The sequence below is a fragment of the Schistocerca nitens genome, chromosome 4 (assembly GCF_023898315.1).
Source record: "Schistocerca nitens isolate TAMUIC-IGC-003100 chromosome 4, iqSchNite1.1, whole genome shotgun sequence".
Classification (NCBI taxonomy): domain Eukaryota; kingdom Metazoa; phylum Arthropoda; class Insecta; order Orthoptera; family Acrididae; genus Schistocerca; species Schistocerca nitens.
The window spans coordinates 771186842-771208030 of record NC_064617.1 but is presented as its reverse complement, the minus strand read 5'-3'; the positions used below and the strand labels follow the sequence as shown (position 1 = coordinate 771208030).

At 43.4% G+C, this 21189-nt stretch overlaps 1 protein-coding gene across 1 annotated transcript in view; it reads right to left on the bottom strand.

Annotated features, from left to right (window-relative positions):
- The window catches only part of LOC126252558 (spidroin-1-like), a 77899-nt gene that overhangs the window by 43089 nt on the left and 13621 nt on the right, over nucleotides 1-21189 (bottom strand). Inside the window, exon 2 of the mRNA XM_049953459.1 lies at nucleotides 448-573. Coding sequence (XP_049809416.1) covers nucleotides 448-573 — 126 coding nt within the window. The remainder of the gene's footprint in view (nucleotides 1-447; nucleotides 574-21189) is intronic.

The window sequence follows — 21189 nt, the reverse complement described above, 5'->3', positions numbered from 1 at the left end:
CATGCCCGAGGCAGGATTCGAACCTGCCACCGTAGCAGTCGCGCGGTTCCAGACTGAAGCGCCTAGAACCGTTAGGTCACAACGGCCGGCGAACATTCTGTCACACAGAACTGCAACTAAAATAATTTGCACATTGGTCAGTGTTGTGTATGTGCACGGAGTTAGGTTAACATCGACATTGTCTTTGCGGTGATTCACTTTCTTTTGTCAGGCAGTGTAAGGTCATCATTAATTTAAAAACGAGCCGTGAAGGCTGAATTCTATGAACTCGTTGGCCGCAAGGTCTGTGTCCCTGCGTGCGGCGCAGCGCTACGGTAGTATCCCTCCGTAGCTGCAGATTGCGGTAGTTGGGTTGGCCAGTGCCCCCGAGGAGGCGGGCCAGCTGCCCGGCAGCTGCCTTGCCGCTGTGTTGGCCACGCCGCCGTGGCGCGTGTCGCCTCGTCACACCGCACTGCCCTCCGGGGCACCTGCCACCGCCGCCGCCGCCGCCGACTGCCGGCCCACATCGCACGGCGCCAGCGACACGCTCCTCTGGCGCCCGTATCCCAGCTTCCCAGCTCCCTTCCCGCGCACCTGCCGATTCCCAGGCAACTGGCGCAAGGCCTTACTCGCCAGGAGCAAGGTGTTCAATTATCTTACGGGACTGCAGCAGGGAACTTCCTCGTCAACTGCCGATATTTGGACAGATAAACAGTCCGTCATTTTCAAGGTGCATATGAAAGGCATGAAGAGTTGACAAGAAGAGGGACAAGCTCCTGAAGAAACGTCACTCCTTAGGAGAAACCACGCTAACACCGCGTAACATCGCCTCTTGCTTCGGTAACTGCCTCAGTACGGCTAGCAAGGAAGTCCAGAAGCCGGCCGGTATGGCCGAGCTGTTCTACGCGCCACAGCTACGGTCGCAGGTTCGAATCCTGCCTCGGACATGGATGTGTGTGAAGTCCTTAGGTTAGTTAGGTTTAAGTAGTTATAAGTTCTAGGGGACTGATGACCTCAGCTGTTAAGTCCCATAGTGCTCAGAGCAATTTGAACCATTTTGAACTTGAAGGTGCTAAGTGGGTGGCATATAGATACACTGGTGTGCGAAGTGCAACACATCTGTGCAAAACTTCGTCGGATTTTCACAACTGTTTTAATTTCGCGACCGATGGCATCTTGCAAAAATAAATCTCATATAACAAAATACATGTAGCGTAGGTTATCTGCACTGGTGTGTGTCATACGTAAGGTCGAAAGTAACTTACACATGATTTGTCACTGTCAGTTAACATAGCTCGATGGAAATGGTACAACAGATAGAAATAACTCCTGCAGTGTAGTACATTTACATCTACATCTATACAGATACTCCACAAGCCATCGTACAGTGCGAGACGGAGGGTGCCGTGTACCACTACGAGTCATTTCCTTTTCTGTTCCATTCGCAAATGGATAGAGGGAAAACGACCTTTTATATGCCCCTATGTTGTTGTTGTTGTTGTTGTTGTTGTTGTTGTCTTCAGTACTGAGACTGGTTAGATGCAGCTCTCCATGATACTCTATCCTGTGCAAGCTTCTTCATCTCCCAGTAACTACAGCAATCTACATCCTTCTCAGTCTGCTTAGTGTATTCATCTCTTGGTCTCCCTATACGAGTTTTACCCTCCACGCTGCCCTCCAATACTACTTTGGTGATCCCTTGATGCCTCAGAACATGTTCTACCAACCGATCCCGTCTTCTAGTCAAGTTGTGCCACAAACTCCTCTTCTCCCAATTCTTTTCAATACCTCCTCATTAGTTATGTGATCTACCCATCTACTCTTCAGCATTCTTCTATAGCACCACATTTCGAAAGCTTCTATTCTCTTCTTGTCCAAACTACTTATCGTCCATGTTTCACTTCCATAAATGGCTACACTCCATAAAAATACTTTCAGAAACGACTTCCTGACACTTAAATCTATACTCGATCTTAACAAATTTCTCTTCTTCAGAAACGCTTTCCTTGCCATTGCCAGTCTACATTTTAAATCCTCTCTACTTCGACCATCATCAGTTATTCTGCTCCCCAAACAGCAAAACTCATTTACTACTTTAAGTGTCTCATTTCCTAATCTAATTCCTGCAGCATCACCTTATTTAATTCGACTACATTCCATTATCCTCGTTTTGCTTTCGTTGATGTTCATCTTATATCCTACTTTCAAGACACTGTCCATTCCATGCAACTGCTCTTGCACGTCCTTTGCTGTCTCTGACAGAATTACAATGTCATCGGCGAACCTCAAAGTTTTTATTTCTTCCCCATGGATTTTAATGGCTACTCCAAATTTTTCTTTTGTTTGCTTTACTGCTTGTTCAATATACAGATTGAATAACATCAGGGAGAGGCTACAGCCCTGACTCACTCCCTTCCCAACCACTGCTTCCCTTTCATGTCCCTCAACTCTTATAACTGCCATCTGGTTTCTGCACAAATTGTAAATAGCCTTTCGCTCCCTGTATTTTACCCCTGCCTCCTTCAGAATTTGAAAGAGAGTATTCCAGTCAACATTGTCAAAAGCTTTCTCTAAGTCTACAAATGCTAGAAACATAGGTTTGCCTTTCCTTAATCTATCTTCTAAGATAAGTTGTAGGGTCAGTATTGCGTCACGTGTTCCAATATTTCTACGGAATCCAAACTGTTCTTCCCCGAGGTCGGCCTCTATATGAGTTCTAATTTCTCCTATCTTATCTTCGTGGTCCTTACGTGCAATGTATGTTGGCGGCAGTAGAATCGTTGGCAGTCAGCTTCAAATACCGGTTCTCTGAATTTTCTCAATAGTGTTTCTCGAAAAGATCGTCGCCTTACCTCCAGGGATCCCCATTTGACTTCCCGGAGCATCTACGTAACATTTACGTGTTGTTCGAACCCACAAGTAACAAATCTAGCAGCCCGAAGGTAACCGAAAGATATATACAATGATACGAACAGAAATGACTCTTTTATTGAAACACAATCATTACACTAAATTCTCCGCTATACTTGACGATGCCCTGGACATTAGAAACGGTAAAATACACTTCCTGACAGGTTGTGTGGCCACCACGGACGGCACTGCTTGCTCTACAATGTGCTTACGGCGTTCTTCTGGTACGACATTCCATTCATCCGCTAGCTTTGTTGACAGCTGCGGGATGGTCGTTGGTGCATGTGGACGTAATGCAAAACCTGTCCCGAACGCATCTCGCATGTGTTCGATAGGATTTAAGTCGAGGAAACGGGCAAGACAGTCCATCCGCCCAATATCCTTTCATTTCAAGAGTTCCAAGAACCCCTGCACCTGCGCTGTTCGGTGCGATCACCCGTTGCCATCCATAAAAATGAAGTCAGGGTCGGATGACCCCTGAAAGGACGCAAAGGTTGGGAGGAGTATAGTGTCACTGTAGCCTTGACTGGTGAGTGATCATTTTCAACGATTTGGAGGTCAATACGACGTATGCAACATTATGTTTCCCAATACCATAACAGATGGACCACCAAAACTACCATGTTCAACAATGGTGGACGTACCCTCATATGGCGATATGTGGAAACACGTAATGCATCCAGGAAGACAGCGTATTTCTTTCAGATACCTTCTGAGCCGGCCGGAGTGCCCGTGCGGTTCTAGGCGCTACAGTCTGGAACCGAGCGACCGCTACGGTCGCTGATTCGAGTCCTGCCTCGGGCATGGATGTGTGTGATGTCCTTAGGTTAGTTAGATTTAATTAGTTCTAAGTTCTAGGCGACTGATGGCCTCAGAAGTTAGGTCGCATAGTGCTCAGAGCCATTTGAACCATTTCAAATACCTTCTGTAATATATTGTAGCAGTTCTTTGTATGTATGGACCAAGTTTCATCGAGCTATGTTACTTGTCAGTGGCCGGGCGCTGTGGCCTAGCGGTTCTAGGCGCTTCAGTCCGGAACCGCACGACTGCTACGGCCGCAGGTTCTAATCCTGCCTCGAGAATGGAAATGTGTGATGTCCTTAGGTTAGTTTGGTTTAAGTAGTTCTAAGTTCTAGGGGACTGATGACCTCAGATGCTACGTCCCATAGTGCTCAGAGCCATTTGAACTAACTTGGGAGTGGCAAATCTTCAGAAAGTTACTTTCGTCCTTACGCGTTACACACCAGTGTAGATAACCTTCGCCACATTTTCCCGAGGTGTCATCGGCCGCGAAATTAAAACGGCTGTGAAAATCAGACGAAGCTTTGCACAGATGTGTTGCGTAGTGTTTCTAGTCTGCCTGTCGATCGCTTCATGTCGCAGTTTCAGATCTGAGGGCACAGTGAGCACATAAAGATGCCTAGTGTGAAGTGCATGCTGTCATTAGATTTCCTCACACTGAGGGGTTCCGCCTGATTTCATGCAGCCCACATAACATAACTGTCATGCGTGGCAGCAAAGTGCGGCAGTGGTACAGAAACTTTGAAGCAGGACGTACCAACGATCACGATGCAGGTGGTCAGGAAAGGAAGTGAATGTCAGCTATGATCTCGTTCAGCTAGCGAATCAGGGGACTCCATAAAGTGATATACGAAGGGCAATTCAGAGCAAGCGAAGAGAAACGTGTCGTATGGTATTGTCTTTCTTCTTGACAATGCTTCGCCGCACACTGCAGCTGCAACACAGACGCTCCTGCAGCGTTTCCGATAGGAAATGTTTGATCACCCACCATACAGCCTAGACTTGGCTCCCTCTGGTTTTCATATCTTTCTGACAAGTACCGCTGATTATGAGGACAGCATTTCGGCACAGACAACGAGTTGCAAACCGGTGTTGAGAATTAGCGGAAAGCACATTTCGTTGCCTTATATGACGAGGGTATTTGAAAATTGGTACAACTCTACGACAAATGCCGAAGTCGGAGCGGCGACTATGTTGATACATAGCTGGAAAGTATAACTAAATGTTTCTGACAAAATATTTGATTTTCATTGTGGTTTACATATCGCGACCGACCAGACATTAAAAAAGTCCAGGTACGAGTAGGACTCGCGCACTAAGTGTTTCGTACAAAATTGATTACGTATGTAAACAAAAAATGGCTCTGAGCACTACGGGACATAACGTCTGAGGTCATCAGTCCCCTAGAACTTAGAACCACTTAAACCTAACTAGCCTAAGGACATCACACACATCCATGCCCCTGGGAGGATTCGAACCTGCGACCGTAGCGGTCGCGCGGTTCCAGACTGTAGCGCCTAGAACCGTATGTAAACATTTCATCCATTCCGGGAATCGAGGGTTTGGACGATTTTTGCCTCTTATCGACAATGATAAGGATATCCCCTACGGTTTTCAGGATTTTCGAGAATTACAGTTCACAACGTGGCTGTCTTTTAGAAACCATATATAAATTTCAGTGCAGAAATAACAGAGTCAACCGGCTGCAAATAATTGTTTAATATATTTACCTAGGTTTAGACATCTCTAAGGATGTCTTCGACAGAATGAAAATTTAGAAGCCCTATAAAATAATATATAGAAAAATAAATTGACGGAAACATTAACCAAGATGAAAAATGTCATATCATAGAAAGGTTACTTATGTAAAGTTACATCGCTAGAACGCAATAGTCAAAGTTGAGAGCAGACATGCTCAAGTCCAGAATTAAAAATTAAAAACGTTCTAGCCTTTGGTAGATACACCTTGTAAGAAACATCAGACTGAGCGGCCCAGTGGCTTACCTTGCTGCTGCGAAAACAAGACAGAAGTTGCGCCACCTATCGTGCGCCGACAGTGACATATTCCCATTTGAGACACTATAACACAAATGATCGAATAAAACAACAGTTAATTATAAAAATCAAAATTCAAAGGATGAGAACTTAATGTATTTTTGAAAATACAAAGTAGTCAACTAAATTAAGTATAGCTAAGAGCCATTTATTAGGCTTTGCTGAATTGCCCATTACTCAAAGAACAGAGTATTGTAGAATATTTACACAAACAGCTGCACAGTCCAAAAACATCTGCAGGATGAAGCTGGAAAACATAGTAAAATATTAAGCAATAAAATATCCGCGAGTAGTCGATTGAAGTTATTGCAAAAATGTTTGTTGCGTAATTGTAACTGTTCGTTGAGGATGAGGCTGCCGTTCTCAGAAAAACGCTTGAAAATCTCCAGTGCTTCGAGTACGTCGAGACTGTAACCTTTCTTTTCCCTATGTAAAATAGAAATCTCTTCAACGCTTTTCGGTTTGTGACCGGAAATTAACAGATGATTAGCAAAACTGGAATCATGTACATTAGGGCCTCTTTCTCCCAATAAATGTTCCTTATAGCTGATACTGAAAGATTTTCCAGTTTGTCCTATACAAAACAGGACACGTATCATAAATGATACATCCGATTGTGGCAGTATGAACAGTGCCTATCATAAGTTAGTTTGTTCAAAAAATGGTTCAAATGGCTCTGAGCACTATGGGACTCAACTGCTGAGGTCATTAGTCCCCTAGAACTTAGAACTAGTTAAACCTAACTAACCTAAGGACATCACAAACATCCATGCCCGAGGCAGGATTCGAACCTGCGACCGTAGCGGTCTTGCGGTTCCAGACTGCAGCGCCTTTAACCGCACGGCTACTTCGGCCGGCAGTTAGTTTGTTGACGATATAATATAAAGGTCTATTGTTTTTCGAAATAATTATTCTGTCATCAGTAGTCAAAACCTAGACAGTAAAATTAAAGATATGCTGTGTGATCAGGATACTAAAGTGGTTTCGCTAGATATTAAGAACCTATATAGTAATATACCTGTTCAAACAACTACATACATTGTTAAATACAAACCTACATGTTTTTTTAAAAAAGCTATGTCTGATGAGCAACTCACGGACCTTATTCGTTTGCTAAAAGAGTAGTAAAACACAACTATTTTGTTTTCAGTGGCAAACTATACCATCAACCTGACGGCATGGCAAGCGGTAGTCCACTGGCAGGCATCTTGCCCGATAGTTTCATTAATTCGCTGAAATAAAAGTTATTCAATAATTTTTCAGCCACTGATCCGGGTATTTTGTCATATTCTAGGTACGTAGAGGACGTTTTGATCACATACTGTGGTTCCAGGGAAGGTATTGAGCACTCGTTTGGAATTTTTAATAGCCTTCACGAAAAAATCAGCTTCACTTGTGAATTAGAAAATAATGACTGTCGGATACATTACGCGACCTTAGTATTGCCATAGACAACGACAGACTTACCTTCGGAATTTTTCGAAAAACCAGGAGTACAGATCAGATTGTGCCCGCTTCATCAGTGGATCTTCATTCCCATACAAAAAATCATTTTTCCATTCAGACGTTCATCGTAGTTTCTGTACCTTTATCACCAGGGAAGCTTAATGGTGGGATGAATTTAATAAAAACTATTGCGGATAATAGCGGTTATGGGCCGTGGTCAGTTGAAAACATCTTCAAAGTTAAGACTGGCACTAAAGTGACTGCTTTAGACGTAAGTAGTATTTCTGACAATACCGAGTAAAAAAAAGTTTCTTCATTTCCATTTTTAGGCGCTATTTGTAATACAGTTTGTCGTCTTCTTGTTAAAAAACATGGACGCAGAGTTTCCTTTTCTACTAATAATAAAATGCAGAAAAATCTTATTCACAATCTCTAGTCCACAATTGCTCCTATACACTGTTTATAGTTTTATAAAATCCTTATAATACGTGCCCTGTCTTTTATATAGGACAGGCTGGAAGATCTTTCGGTCTCAGGTATAAAGAACATTTACTGGGAAAAAGAGGCACGAATGTACATAATTCAGCTTTTGCTGGTCATCTGTAAACCGAAAATTGTTGAAGAAATCTATCATTTTACATAGCTCTGACACATCCCAGATGTGTTCGATAGGGTTCAGATCTGGCGAGTTAGGGGCCCAGCTCATCAAGTGGAACTTGCCAAAGTGGTTCTCGAAACACTCCATCACACTGCTGGCCTTGTGGCATGGCGCATTATCTTGCTGAAAGCTGCTCTTGCCATCAGCAAACACGATCGTCATGAAGGGGTGTAGGTGGTCTGCAACCAGTGTACGATATTCCTCTGGATGTCCACAAGAATGTTCCCCAGAGCATAATGGAGTCGCCACCAGCTCGTCTACGTATATAGGTGTCAAGGCGGATTCGCGGACTCCCACTGGCATGATGAAACAACTGTCGGGATTCATCGAAACATGCAACGCTCTGCCACTGTGCCAACGTCCAGTGCCGATAGTCACGTGTCCATTTCAGTTGTAGCTGCCGATGTCGTGCTGTTAACATTTGCACATATATGGATCGTCGCTTGCAGAGGCCCATCGTTAGGAACGTTCGGTGCACTGTGTGTTCAGACACACTTGTACTCTGCCCCGTATTAGGCTAGGCGCAAATTGAGACGCGTATAGCGCGTGTGCCGCGACGCAGCGCAGCGCGCGTTTTTGTAACATCACAGATTCAAATGGGACCGCGCAAATTGCGACGCGACGCGACTGGGACGCGACACGTGCCTGTGCCAGGTCGCGCGGCGTTGTGGTTGAGGCACAGTTTCTCGCGCCGCGCGTCGCGCTTGCCACGCTAGCATCGTGGGAAATTTAAGGAGGGGAGCGGAAAAGTAGCCCGGCCATATGCTCACATCGGAACGGCGCATATCAGCAGTGGTAGTATTGCCAATACGATAAATTTTGTCTTACTGTGTACTGAATTTTATTGCCTTTGGGTAGTGTTTCGTTTTTCGCCATTTAAACGCTCCAGCTTTCTTCGTTAGCACGTTATACTTTTCTGTTATTTATATCTGCATAGTTTTGTTTTGTTTTTCTTCTGCCAAGAAAAATGTATACTTCAGTAACTGATGAGCCATTGGCCGCTGGAATTGCACCATATGCCTCCGTGATGTTTTCAGGTCGCAAGAAGGGACAGAGGGTAGTGAATAAGGAAGCAAGGAATATTATAAAATCATGTGATTAAGAATCAAGGCAGGAAAGCAAGGTTATATTCTCGCTGCATAGTAAGCTAGCGTATCTGTGCGATCTGTTACAAAAATTTAGAAATGGATAATCTCCACAGGTGTGATCCCTTTGTTCTTGTGGTAAAAAGCGTCCAAGATCTAAAGTATAGAAGTTTCACTGTGATTACTCTGATATGTATGTAATAATGTAATACGACACACTGTACTACATGCATGTGAACAACATATTTCCACTGCAAGCTAGAAACAGTCGAACAGCAGTCACAAATAACAATGTTTTAATTGGTTCGCCGTGATGAGAAAAAGTATTTCAATTGTTGCATGGACATTATCAGCATTAATAAACTAATTATACAACAACAGGCTACACAAATGAAGAAAATGGTCGGTATTATTACGAAAGTAGGAATATCCTAAAAGAGTGTTATGATTAGATATATTTAATTTGTTAAAATGTGCTGCTGACAAAGGCAGATCTACTTTCATGACAATGTTTTTCGAACTCCATTTCACAAGGCACACATGGCTAACTTGTGCATTCCTGTCGCGCGCATTATCCTTCGCTGCTGACAATACACTGACCATTGTGTTGTGCGACAGATCAATTGTTTATTTTTGTCAATAACAACTATTTTATTCGCGATCACGCATTGTCAATTTGGCAAGCCCTAGGTGAGTAAACAGTATCTGGTATGTGCCTATCATTCCGCCTGAAGGAACGCTCGTCATTATTTTAATACTGCTCAGATCAAGAGAAGGAATAAAATCCTTTGGTAAGTTTCCATTCCCCGCCACATTTATCTTGGTGACAGGTTTGATTGTACTTCCTTTGTCACAGTGTAATTTGCCAAACTCATCTCACGGGAGCTATTGCGAGAGAATTCTGAAACGGAGTGCCTCATTAAACAAGTAACTGGCAATTACAGAGCTCAATAGCTTACGAAAAACGTCATAGTGTCGGTTTGCAGTAACATAAAAGAAGAAATTTCATTTTTATTTTCATACTAGGAAGCTCTTGTTTCGCTAGCTGTCGATAAGTCTTAAAAATTGCAGTCACTGGAGTGAAATAAATAAAAAGGTAAGTATAAGTAGTGATATATCGCCATAGATAAGAAAGTTCCATGTGTTTAAGAATTGGCAAAACACTCTCCTCCTTGTGTGCTATCTTTTGCCAAACTTTCGTTTCGATGTCTCTAGCGGCTTAGGAGATATGAGAAATGTTGCGAGTACTTGATTCTCGCGGGCGTGAGATCGGAAGTGAGCGCGCTACATGGGATCCATTTTCTCGAGATCGGAGGCAGATAGAGACCTCCTCCCAAGTCTAAACAAAAATTCAACATGTTACCTGAATTTCATATGCAGCAGCCTATGGTGTATTACACACAAAACGCAAAATCATAGCGACCCCTAAGTTTCGTTGCAAACTTTTTGAGTTTTGCGTAGTGTCGTACTTAAATGTGTACATAACAATAAGAATGGCCATTAACGAGATGATGGGCACTTCGCCAAAAAGCTGACATATAACGCTACAAGTAAGGCAAAAATGAAACATTTTCAGTGAATAGTTTCTGTAAAATCGTTTGAGAAAGATAACAGGTTGAGCGCGCTTCGGTTCTGTCAGCATAGAGCGTCGCCAGTCGAGAGGTGCGAAGTATGGTGTACGCGTCGCAATATGCGCTGGACCAGCGCGACTCGTGCGGCACGTGCGTGTCGCGCTGTAGTCTCGTGTCACGTCACACGTGCTATACGCGTCTCAATTTGCGCCTAACCTTGTTAGTTCCGCCAGAGTTCGCTGGCTGTCCTATTTTACCGGTCTGCAAGTCTACGACGTCAGACATCTGTAATGAGGGGTGGCCGTCCAACCCCACGACATGTGGACTTGGTTTCGCCAATCGTTGAAGACATTCACCACAGCACTCCTCGAACACGCGACAACTCGTACAGTTTCCGAAATGCTCGTGCCGAGTCTTCGGGTCGTCACTATCTGTCCTCGTTCGAACTCAGATAGTTCGCGAGCTTTCCCCATTCTATATACGGAGAGCACGATAACATCACATGCATAGTGCGTGTGTCTGAGTGGCAGTCATTCCTCGCCAGGTGACACTGCTAGTGCCTGGACGGTTCAAAAATAGTTTAAAAAAAGATTCAAATGGCTCTGACCACTATGGGACTTAACTTCTGAGGTCATCATTCCCTTAGAACTTAGAACTACTTAAACCTAACTAGCCTAACGACATCACACACATCCATGCGCGAGGCAGGATTCGACCTGCGATCGTGGCAGTCGCGTGGTTTCAGACTGTAGCGCCTAGAACGGCTCCCGCAAAAATGGTTCAAATGGCTCTGAGCATTATGGGACTTAACATCTGAGGTCATCAGTCCCCTAGAACTTAGAACTACTTAAACCTAACTAGCCTAACGACATCACACACATCCATGCGCCAGGCAGGATTCGACCTGCGATCGTGGCAGTCGCGTGGTTTCAGACTGTAGCGCCTAGAACGGCTCCCGCAAAAATGGTTCAAATGGCTCTGAGCATTATGGGACTTCACATCTGAGGTCATCAGTCCCCTAGAACTTAGAACTACTTAAACCTAACTAGCCTAACGACATCACACACATCCATGCGCGAGGCAGGATTCGACCTGCGATCGTGGCAGTCGCGTGGTTTCAGACTGTAGCGCCTAGAACGGCTCCCGCAAAAATGGTTCAAATGGCTCTGAGCATTATGGGACTTCACATCTGAGGTCATCAGTCCCCTAGAACTTAGAACTACTTAAACCTAACTAGCCTAACGACATCACACACATCCATGCGCGAGGCAGGATTCGACCTGCGATCGTGGCAGTCGCGTGGTTTCAGACTGTAGCGCCTAGAACGGCTCCCGCAAAAATGGTTCAAATGGCTCTGAGCATTATGGGACTTCACATCTGAGGTCATCAGTCCCCTAGAACTTAGAACTACTTAAACCTAACTAGCCTAACGACATCACACACATCCAGGCGCGAGGCAGGATTCGACCTGCGATCGTGGCAGTCGCGTGGTTTCAGACTGTAGCGCCTAGAACGGCTCCCGCAAAAATGGTTCAAATGGCTCTGAGCATTATGGGACTTCACATCTGAGGTCATCAGTCCCCTAGAACTTAGAACTACTTAAACCTAACTAGCCTAACGACATCACACACATCCATGCGCGAGGCAGGATTCGACCTGCGATCGTTGCAGTCGCGTGGTTTCAGACTGTAGCGCCTAGAACGGCTCCCGCAAAAATGGTTCAAATGGCTCTGAGCATTATGGGACTTCACATCTGAGGTCATCAGTCCCCTAGAACTTAGAACTACTTAAACCTAACTAGCCTAACGACATCACACACATCCATGCGCGAGGCAGGATTCGACCTGCGATCGTGGCAGTCGCGTGGTTTCAGACTGTAGCGCCTAGAACGGCTCCCGCAAAAATGGTTCAAATGGCTCTGAGCATTATGTGACTTCACATCTGAGGTCATCAGTCCCCTAGAACTTAGAACTACTTAAACTTATCTAGCCTAACGACATCACACACATCCATGCGCGAGGCAGGATTCGACCTGCGATCGTGGCAGTCGCGTGGTTTCAGACTGTAGCGCCTAGAACGGCTCCCGCAAAAATGGTTCAAATGGCTCTGAGCATTATGGGACTTCACATCTGAGGTCATCAGTCCCCTAGAACTTAGAACTACTTAAACCTAACTAGCCTAACGACATCACACACATCCATGCGCGAAACAGGATACGACCTGCGATCGTGGCAGTCGCGTGGTTTCAGACTGTAGCGCCTAGAACGGCTCCCGCAAAAATGGTTCAAATGGCTCTGAGCATTATGGGACTTCACATCTGAGGTCATCAGTCCCCTAGAACTTAGAACTACTTAAACCTAACTAGCCTAACGACATCACACACATCCATGCGCGAGGCAGGATTCGACCTGCGATCGTGGCAGTCGCGTGGTTTCAGACTGTAGCGCCTAGAACGGCTCCCGCAAAAATGGTTCAAATGGCTCTGAGCATTATGGGACTTCACATCTGAGGTCATCAGTCCCCTAGAACTTAGAACTACTTAAACCTAACTAGCCTAACGACATCACACACATCCATGCGCGAGGCAGGATTCGACCTGCGATCGTTGCAGTCGCGTGGTTTCAGACTGTAGCGCCTAGAACGGCTCCCGCAAAAATGGTTCAAATGGCTCTGAGCATTATGGGACTTCACATCTGAGGTCATCAGTCCCCTAGAACTTAGAACTACTTAAACCTAACTAGCCTAACGACATCACACACATCCATGCGCGAGGCAGGATTCGACCTGCGATCGTTGCAGTCGCGTGGTTTCAGACTGTAGCGCCTAGAACGGCTCCCGCAAAAATGGTTCAAATGGCTCTGAGCATTATGGGACTTCACATCTGAGGTCATCAGTCCCCTAGAACTTAGAACTACTTAAACCTAACTAGCCTAACGATGTCACACACATCCATGCGCGAGGCAGGATTCGACCTGCGATCGTGGCAGTCGCGTGGTTTCAGACTGTAGCGCCTAGAACGGCTCCCGCAAAAATGGTTCAAATGGCTCTGAGCATTATGGGACTTAACATCTGAGGTCATCAGTCCCCTACAACTTAGAACTACTTAAACCTAACTAGCCTAAGGACATCACACACATCCATGCCCGAGGGAGGATTCGAACCTGCGACCGTAGCAGTCGCGCGGTTCCAACTGAAGCGCCTAGAACCGCTCGGCCACACCGGCTGGCCGTGCCTGGACGAGTTTGTATCGATAGTATATCGGTGGTCATAATATTCTTGCTGATCAGTGTTAGTCAACGCAATCCAAAGATACGGCTATATACGTCACATATTGTGATGCAAACTTTTCCATCAAACTCTACAGGATACTTTCCATTGACCTGGAATCATGAAATTTGCCTAAATGCGTCAGAGCTCGTCGCCTCTCGCCTCCCAGGAATTTACGGGAATTAGGTGACATGTGCGTGCAGATGGGGTGCCAACTCCCTTCAGCGACCTACCAAGGCTTCCATGACACGATGCGTCATCGCTGTTAACCGTAACAATATATTAGGTAGGTGGTCATAAAGTTCTTGCTGATCAGCATAGAAGATAACGTTTATTATACCGCCAAGGGATCATAGCCCGCTGACCCTGTGGCCGAGCGGTTCTAGGCGCTTCAGTCCGGAACCGCTCTGCTGCTGCGGGCGCAGGTTCGAATTCTGCCTCGGGAATGGATGTGTGTGATGTCCTTAGGTTAGTTAGGTTTAAGTAGTTCTAAGTCTAGGGGACTGATGACCTCTGATGTTAAGTCTCATAGTGCTTAGAGCCATTTAAACCATTTTTGAAGATAGCCGTTGGTGTGTGACATAAAATACGCTTACCGTTCCTGAGAAAAAGAGTTTTGAGTAGTCGGACAGATATACAGACTGACAGACAGACGGACGGACAACAGAATTCTCCTACAAGGATTCAGTTTTTTACGAACTGAGCTACGGAACCCTAAAAATATTTCCCGTAATTAAGAAGAAGTATTTGGACATTCCCGTACGCAGCTTAAGAAGCGATGACGAAGCTGATACTTGAAGATACTAAGTGGTTCGCATGTAAGTATGTAGGAAGTGAGTCGTTAGCAGAAGTGGCGTCTGGCTAGCCGCGACGGTACGCCCGAAGCGGGCCTCGAGCGGCTTAGTGTGTGCGCACGCGTTGCCGCGGCTGCATTACGCTCCGAGCTACAGTAAGCCGCGCGGCTGCACAGCCATTACACTTAATTAACGGCCCTCGGTCGTAATGCACCGGCCGGGCCCGGCCGTGCGGCGCACCCTCTCCGCGCCGCCATAACGATGTTTTCTTCATTGCGCCAGTCCATCATTTAGAGGTGTCCGGCGTCACGGGCGTAAATAACAATACACGGCCGCACGCCGCTGCCGACCACCTGGGGGCCGCCCTTCAATAATTCGCCCTCACTTGCGCCACGTATGTGATTCCGCTCGCGAGTAACTCACGCCCGCCACGTCCCCGATACCGCTAATGGCGACTAACAAATGTAAGCCGGGCGGCGCGCAGCCTGCCGTGCAGGTACTTACGAGCGCCGTGATTTGAATCCTGGTTACGCCGACTTGACGTACGGTTTCTGCGCTTTCCTCAAATCACTCCTGCCGAAGGCGTGATCACTGCACGTCACCTTCGGTAGCTCTACTGCGGTAAAATTAATGACCTCTCAGCGAAGTGTTACATTATGTCTGATAGATGAAATGCATTTCAGCTTCTACCTGCCGCAACCACAACACAACGTATCCGGGAAAAAAATTATTTTTGTCGTTTGTAGTTTTACTCTCTTTTTGTCTAATGACGACCGGTTTCTGAACCAAGTGCCATCACCACGCCATTCTACAAGCAAACAATCACTGTACATGGTTAAAATATTTCTTGACTATCCACCGTAATGGATTATGGGAACGCAACCGTATGTTATTAATTATATAAATAAAATAACACCTAATTTATCCGTTTTTCTGACAGTTGAGCTCTGTAACTCTAGATTACGTTGTTGTTGTTGTTGTGATCTTCAGTCCTGAGACTTGTTTGATGCAGCTCTCCATGCTAATCTATCCTGTGCACGCTCCTTCATCTCCTAGTACCTACTGCAACCTACATCCTTCTGAATCTGCTTAGTGTATTCATCTCTTGGTCTCCCTCTACGATTTTTACCCTTCACACTGCCCTCCAATGCTAAATTTGTGATCCCTTGATGCCTGAGGACATGTCCTACCAACCGATCCCTTCTTCTAGTCAAGTTGTGCCACAAACTTCTCTTCTCCCCAATCCTTTTCAATACCTCCTCATTAGTTACGTGATCTACCCACCTTATCTTCAGCATTCTTCTGTAGCACCACATTTCGAAAGCTTCTATTCTCTTCTTGTCCAAACTAGTTATCGTCCATGTTTCACTTCCATACATGGCTACACTCCATACAAATACTTTCAGAAACGACTTCCTGACACTTAAATCTATACTCGATGTTAACAAATTTCTCTTCTTCAGAAACGATTTCCTTGCCATTGCCAGTCTACATTTCATATCCTCTCTACTTCGACCATCATCAGTTATTTTACTCCCTAAATAGCAAAACTCCTTTACTACTTTAAGTGTCTCATTTCCTAATCTAATTCCTTCAGCATCACCCGACTTAATTTGACTACATTCCATTATCCTCGTTTTGCTTTTGTTGATGTTCATGTTATATCCTCCTTTCAAGACACTGTCCATTCCGTTCAACTGCTCTTCCAAGTCCTTTGCTGTCTCTGACAGAATTACAATGTCATCGGCGAACCTCAAAGTTTTTACTTCTTCTCCATGAATTTTAATACCTACTCCGAATTTTTCTTTTGTTTCCTTTACTGCTTGCTCAATATACAGATTGAATAACATCGGGGAGAGGCTACAACCCTGTCTTACTCCCTTCCCAACCACTGCTTCCCTTTCATGCCCCTCGACTCTTATAACTGCCATCTGGTTTCTGTACAAATTGTAAATAGCCTTTCGCTCCCTGTATTTTACCCCTGCCACCTTTAGAATTTGAAAGAGAGTATTCTAGTCAACATTGTCAAAAGCTTTCTCTAAGTCTACAAATGCTAGAAACGTAGGTTTGCCTTTTCTTAATCTTTCTTCTAAGATAAGTCGTAAGGTTAGTGTTGCCTCACGTGTTCCAACATTTCTACGGAATCCAAACTGATCTTCCCCGAGGTCCGCTTCTACCAGTTTTTCCATTCGTCTGTAAAGAATTCGCGTTAGTATTTTGCAGCTGTGACTTATTAAACTGATAGTTCGGTAATTTTCACATGTGTCAACACCTGCTTTCTTTGGGATTGGAATTATTATATTCTTCTTGAAGTCTGAGGGTATTTCGCCTGTCTCTTACATCTTGCTCACCAGATGGTAGAATTCTGTCAGGACTGGTTCTCCCAAGGCCGTCAGTAGTTCTAATGGAATGTTGTCTACTCCCGGGGCCTTGTTTCGACTCAGGTCTTTCAGTGCTCTGTCAAACTCTTCACGCAGTATCGTATCTCCCATTTCATCTTCATCTACATCCTCTTCCATTTCCATAATATTGTCCTCAAGTACATCGCCCTTGTATAAACCCTCTATATATTCCTTCCACCTTTCTGCTTTCCCCTCTTTGCTTAGAACTGGGTTTCCATCTGAGCTCTTGATATTCATACAAGTGGCTCTCTTTTCTCCAAAGGTCTCTTTAATTTTCCTGTTGGCTGTATCTATCTTACCCCTAGTGAGATAAGCCTCTACATCCTTACATTTGTTCTCTAGCCATGCCTGCTTAGCCATTTTGCACTTCCTGTCGATCTCATTTTTGAGACGTTTGTATTCCTTTTTGCCTGCTTCATTTACTGCATTTTTTATATTTTCTCCTTTCATCAATTAAATTCAATATTTCTTCTGTTACCCAAGGATTTCTATTAGCCCTCGTCTTTTTACCTACTTGATCCTCTGCTGCCTTCACTACTTCATCCCTCAGAGCTACCCATTCGTCTTCTACTGTATTTCTTTCCCCCATTCCTGTCAATTGTTCCCTTACGCTCTCCTTGAAACTCTGTACAACCTCTGGTTCTTTCAGTTTATCCAGGTCCCATCTCCTTAAATTCCCACCTTTTTGCAGTTTTTTCAGTTTCAATCTACAGTTCATAACCAATAGATTGTGGTCAGAGTCCACATCAGATTACGTTATTTTAATAAATACAGCGACCAGCCACTTTTTATATATTTTTATTTAAGCTAATACGCGTTTCGGGCTTTCACCAATCTTGAAGTAGCGTGATACATTTTTGAATCTTCAGTCAGTACATGACTACAACATCGACAGCAAACTGGATGCTGTAGCTGTCCTGTACAGAGTAACAATTGTGTTTAGCTATTACACTTCACGAGTTGTACATTTACGGTATATTGCTTTTTAGGTGGAGTTACTTTCTTCTCTGATTGTTTTTATTCCTATTACGGCGCCTATGGATGTGGCAGAAACAACTTTTTACTTTATTTTTGCAGAGAAAAGCCCAGTATCTCCCATGTTGCCGACTCAGATATTTGTATACACGCGAAAAATACATCTGTAGCGAAAGATTACATAATCTTTGACCATATATGTATTTTTCGAATATAAAAATAGGTTACATAATCTTTGACCACAGATAAACAGATAAACAAAGATGTCAGTCGGCAACATGGCGGATAGTGGACTGTTTTTGTGTAAGACAGAAGTAAATGAGTGTTTGTGCCACACTCGTAAACGCGAAAACGGAATGACAACAGAGTGGGAAGTAAGTACACTTAAAAAGCAATATATCGTAATTATACAATCCGCGAAGTTTAGTAGCTAAACAGAATCGTTATTTTGTGTAGGGCAGCTGCAGCACCCAACTTGCTGTCACTATTGTAATTATGTTTGCATAACTGCAGCGTGCTGGGTATAGAGGGACAGCAACTCATTTTAAGATTGTGATGCAAAAAGATACAGCCAGAGTTGCAACTAAAACGGGTGTTTATTTAGTCGGTGACAGGTTTTGGGCTACGTCAGTTCTCAAACCAACCAACGTTTGCGAACTAAAATGTTTGTACAAAGTCCGTACATATGCGTATGGTCCCAACTAACATTCATTAACTTTTTTATTGCTACTTTGACGGACATGTCATTTGACAAACATTGTTCGGTTTGAGAATAGGTATAGCCGGAAACCTTCACTGATTGTATAAACATCCATTTCAGTTGCTACTCTGGCTGCCTCTTGTTACATCACAATGTAGCTGTGTAATAAATGAAAACTCAAATATAATCTAATATTTGAAAAAAATTAAGGGATTGATCTACTCGCAGTAACAAAATCCCAGCTCCTTGTCACCCACTTCCTCTCCCGTTTCCGTAATATTGTCATCAAGTTTGTTTTCTTTGTATAGTCTTACATACTCATTCCGTATTTCACCACTCCATTATTTTATTGACACTGACTTGCCATTCGAGTTCTCTTTCCTCTATAGGTTTCTTTAATTTTGTGTTGCCCACAGTAATACCTCCTGCTTTAAATTTTTTACTTTAGCCATTCCTGGCTCTTCCTGTCAGTCTTATTTTTAGATATCTGTATTTCTTTTTGCCTCCTTCACTTGCTTCAGTTTTATACATTATCCTTTCTTTAAATTCAATATGCTGTGTGTTACCTAAAGAATTCTATTGGTTATTGTCTCAATGCCTATTTGATCCTCTGCTAGCTTTACTATTTCAGGTCTCAAAGTTATCCATTGGTCTTTAATTGTATTTCTCTCCCTGTTTCACTCAAACGTTGCTTAACGCTCCCTTTGAATCTTTCAAAAACTTCTTATTCTCTCAGTTTATCCATGTACCGAACCCTTAATTTCCTATCTTTTTTCAATTCCTTCGGTTTTAATCTGCTGTTCATAAGACACAAATTATGACTAGAATCCACATCTGTTCTTGGAAATTTTTTCGAGTTAAAATCTGGTTTAGAAATCTCTTTCTTACCATTACGTAATCTATTTGAAACCATCCAGGTTCTCCAGTTCTTGTGTATGTATACAAACTCCTTTCATGATTTTAATGCTAAATGTGTTTTTATTTAGGACTGTGTGAATCTGTGATTCATCATCGCTAAGGGGGACCCTCGCAGAGGGCACATTCTTTATTAATGCAATTCATGTTTATACGATGATCGAAGCGAGTTAACATGAATATTGTAGTCTTAGAAACACAAAAAATAACTATCTCATAATATTACGTAAACATAAATTAATATCATCGTAGTGTTTATCAAATTAAAACATTTGAATTGAGGAACATGACTTTGGTTTCGTATTTTATCTAAACAGTAAATATGAGAAGTAATCGACGTTTTCCTAGCAAGGTTGTAATTAATTCATTTTAACTGTGGTGAAGTATATGACTTAACAGAAGTATTTGGTCCTCGTCCTCCATTGAGACAGCTTAATTAATTTAAAACGTTGATTATAAAAAGCATCTAAAACCAGATAGTGGAATGTCATCGTATCATAGGCGACACGGTATTAGTTGAGGAAGTTATCCCTTACAAAATCTTTGCTATCACTGTGAATAAGTCATGATTATCTCTACAATAAAAGTTATTAGCTTAAGGGGACTTGGAACGCCCTATCCCGACAATGTTAAATTTAATGAATTGGCTTCCCTGTATTTCAGAAACGTCTGTAGCCATTGACATGAAACTTTTACAGGACATTAAACTGTATGTTCCGAGTCTACTGAACTACAATAATTGCATTTCAGAAACTGCTTTCGGAAAAACAATCCTTTAATTACACAGTTAAAATTTTGTGTACTTTTTTGTACGTTATCCTAAATAATTTTAATTATACATAACATTATGTCTTCCTTTTAGTTCAGTAGACTCAGGACGTATGTGTTATTACTCCCTGAAAATGTGAATACTCTTCTCGAAGTGGTTTCTAAGATTTAGGGAAAAATGTAACAGAACATGTAAATTTACATGAACGGCTTCTAAAGTTTCAAAAGACTGTAACTCACTTAATATATGCTTAATTTTTCATTTTTAGTCACTCAGAAGCACCCTGCATCATACTGTATATTATCCTCTTGATCTTTCTCCAAGTTTTTTCTTCTTTTCTTCTTCCCGGGTTCCTTAGTGGCCAACTGTGCTGCATACTCCGCTTTATGAATGCGAACCTTGTCCATCCGTTCAAGTTCTCTGATGCAGTTTGGTCCAGGATTAATTCCCATATGCTATAGCACTTTCACCCTACCAATGTTGCCATCATTAAAAGCAATAACAGCATTACTGCCCCCACTTTAGTGTCTTCATTCCAACAAATTCATTTTTCGGTAAGCGAATCCATATAAGATTACTGAACGACTCATTGGGATTTTGAGTCTGACCATGCAGACACTTCCTCAGTAATTCAGGATTTGCCAGGTCTCTGTAAATATGTTTTATGATATCCATGACTGCTGCTGGGATGGAATGTTAATGGCTGTATGAACTATTTGAGTACTGGGCATTGTGGTAATTGCACCATGAATCAGGTACAGGAGGGTGTGGTACTGGTTTTTCATGAGTTGACAGTCTGTGGAAGAAGATAGACCATACTGCCTGCTTTATTTTCAACAAATCCGCAATATTATTTCTAATG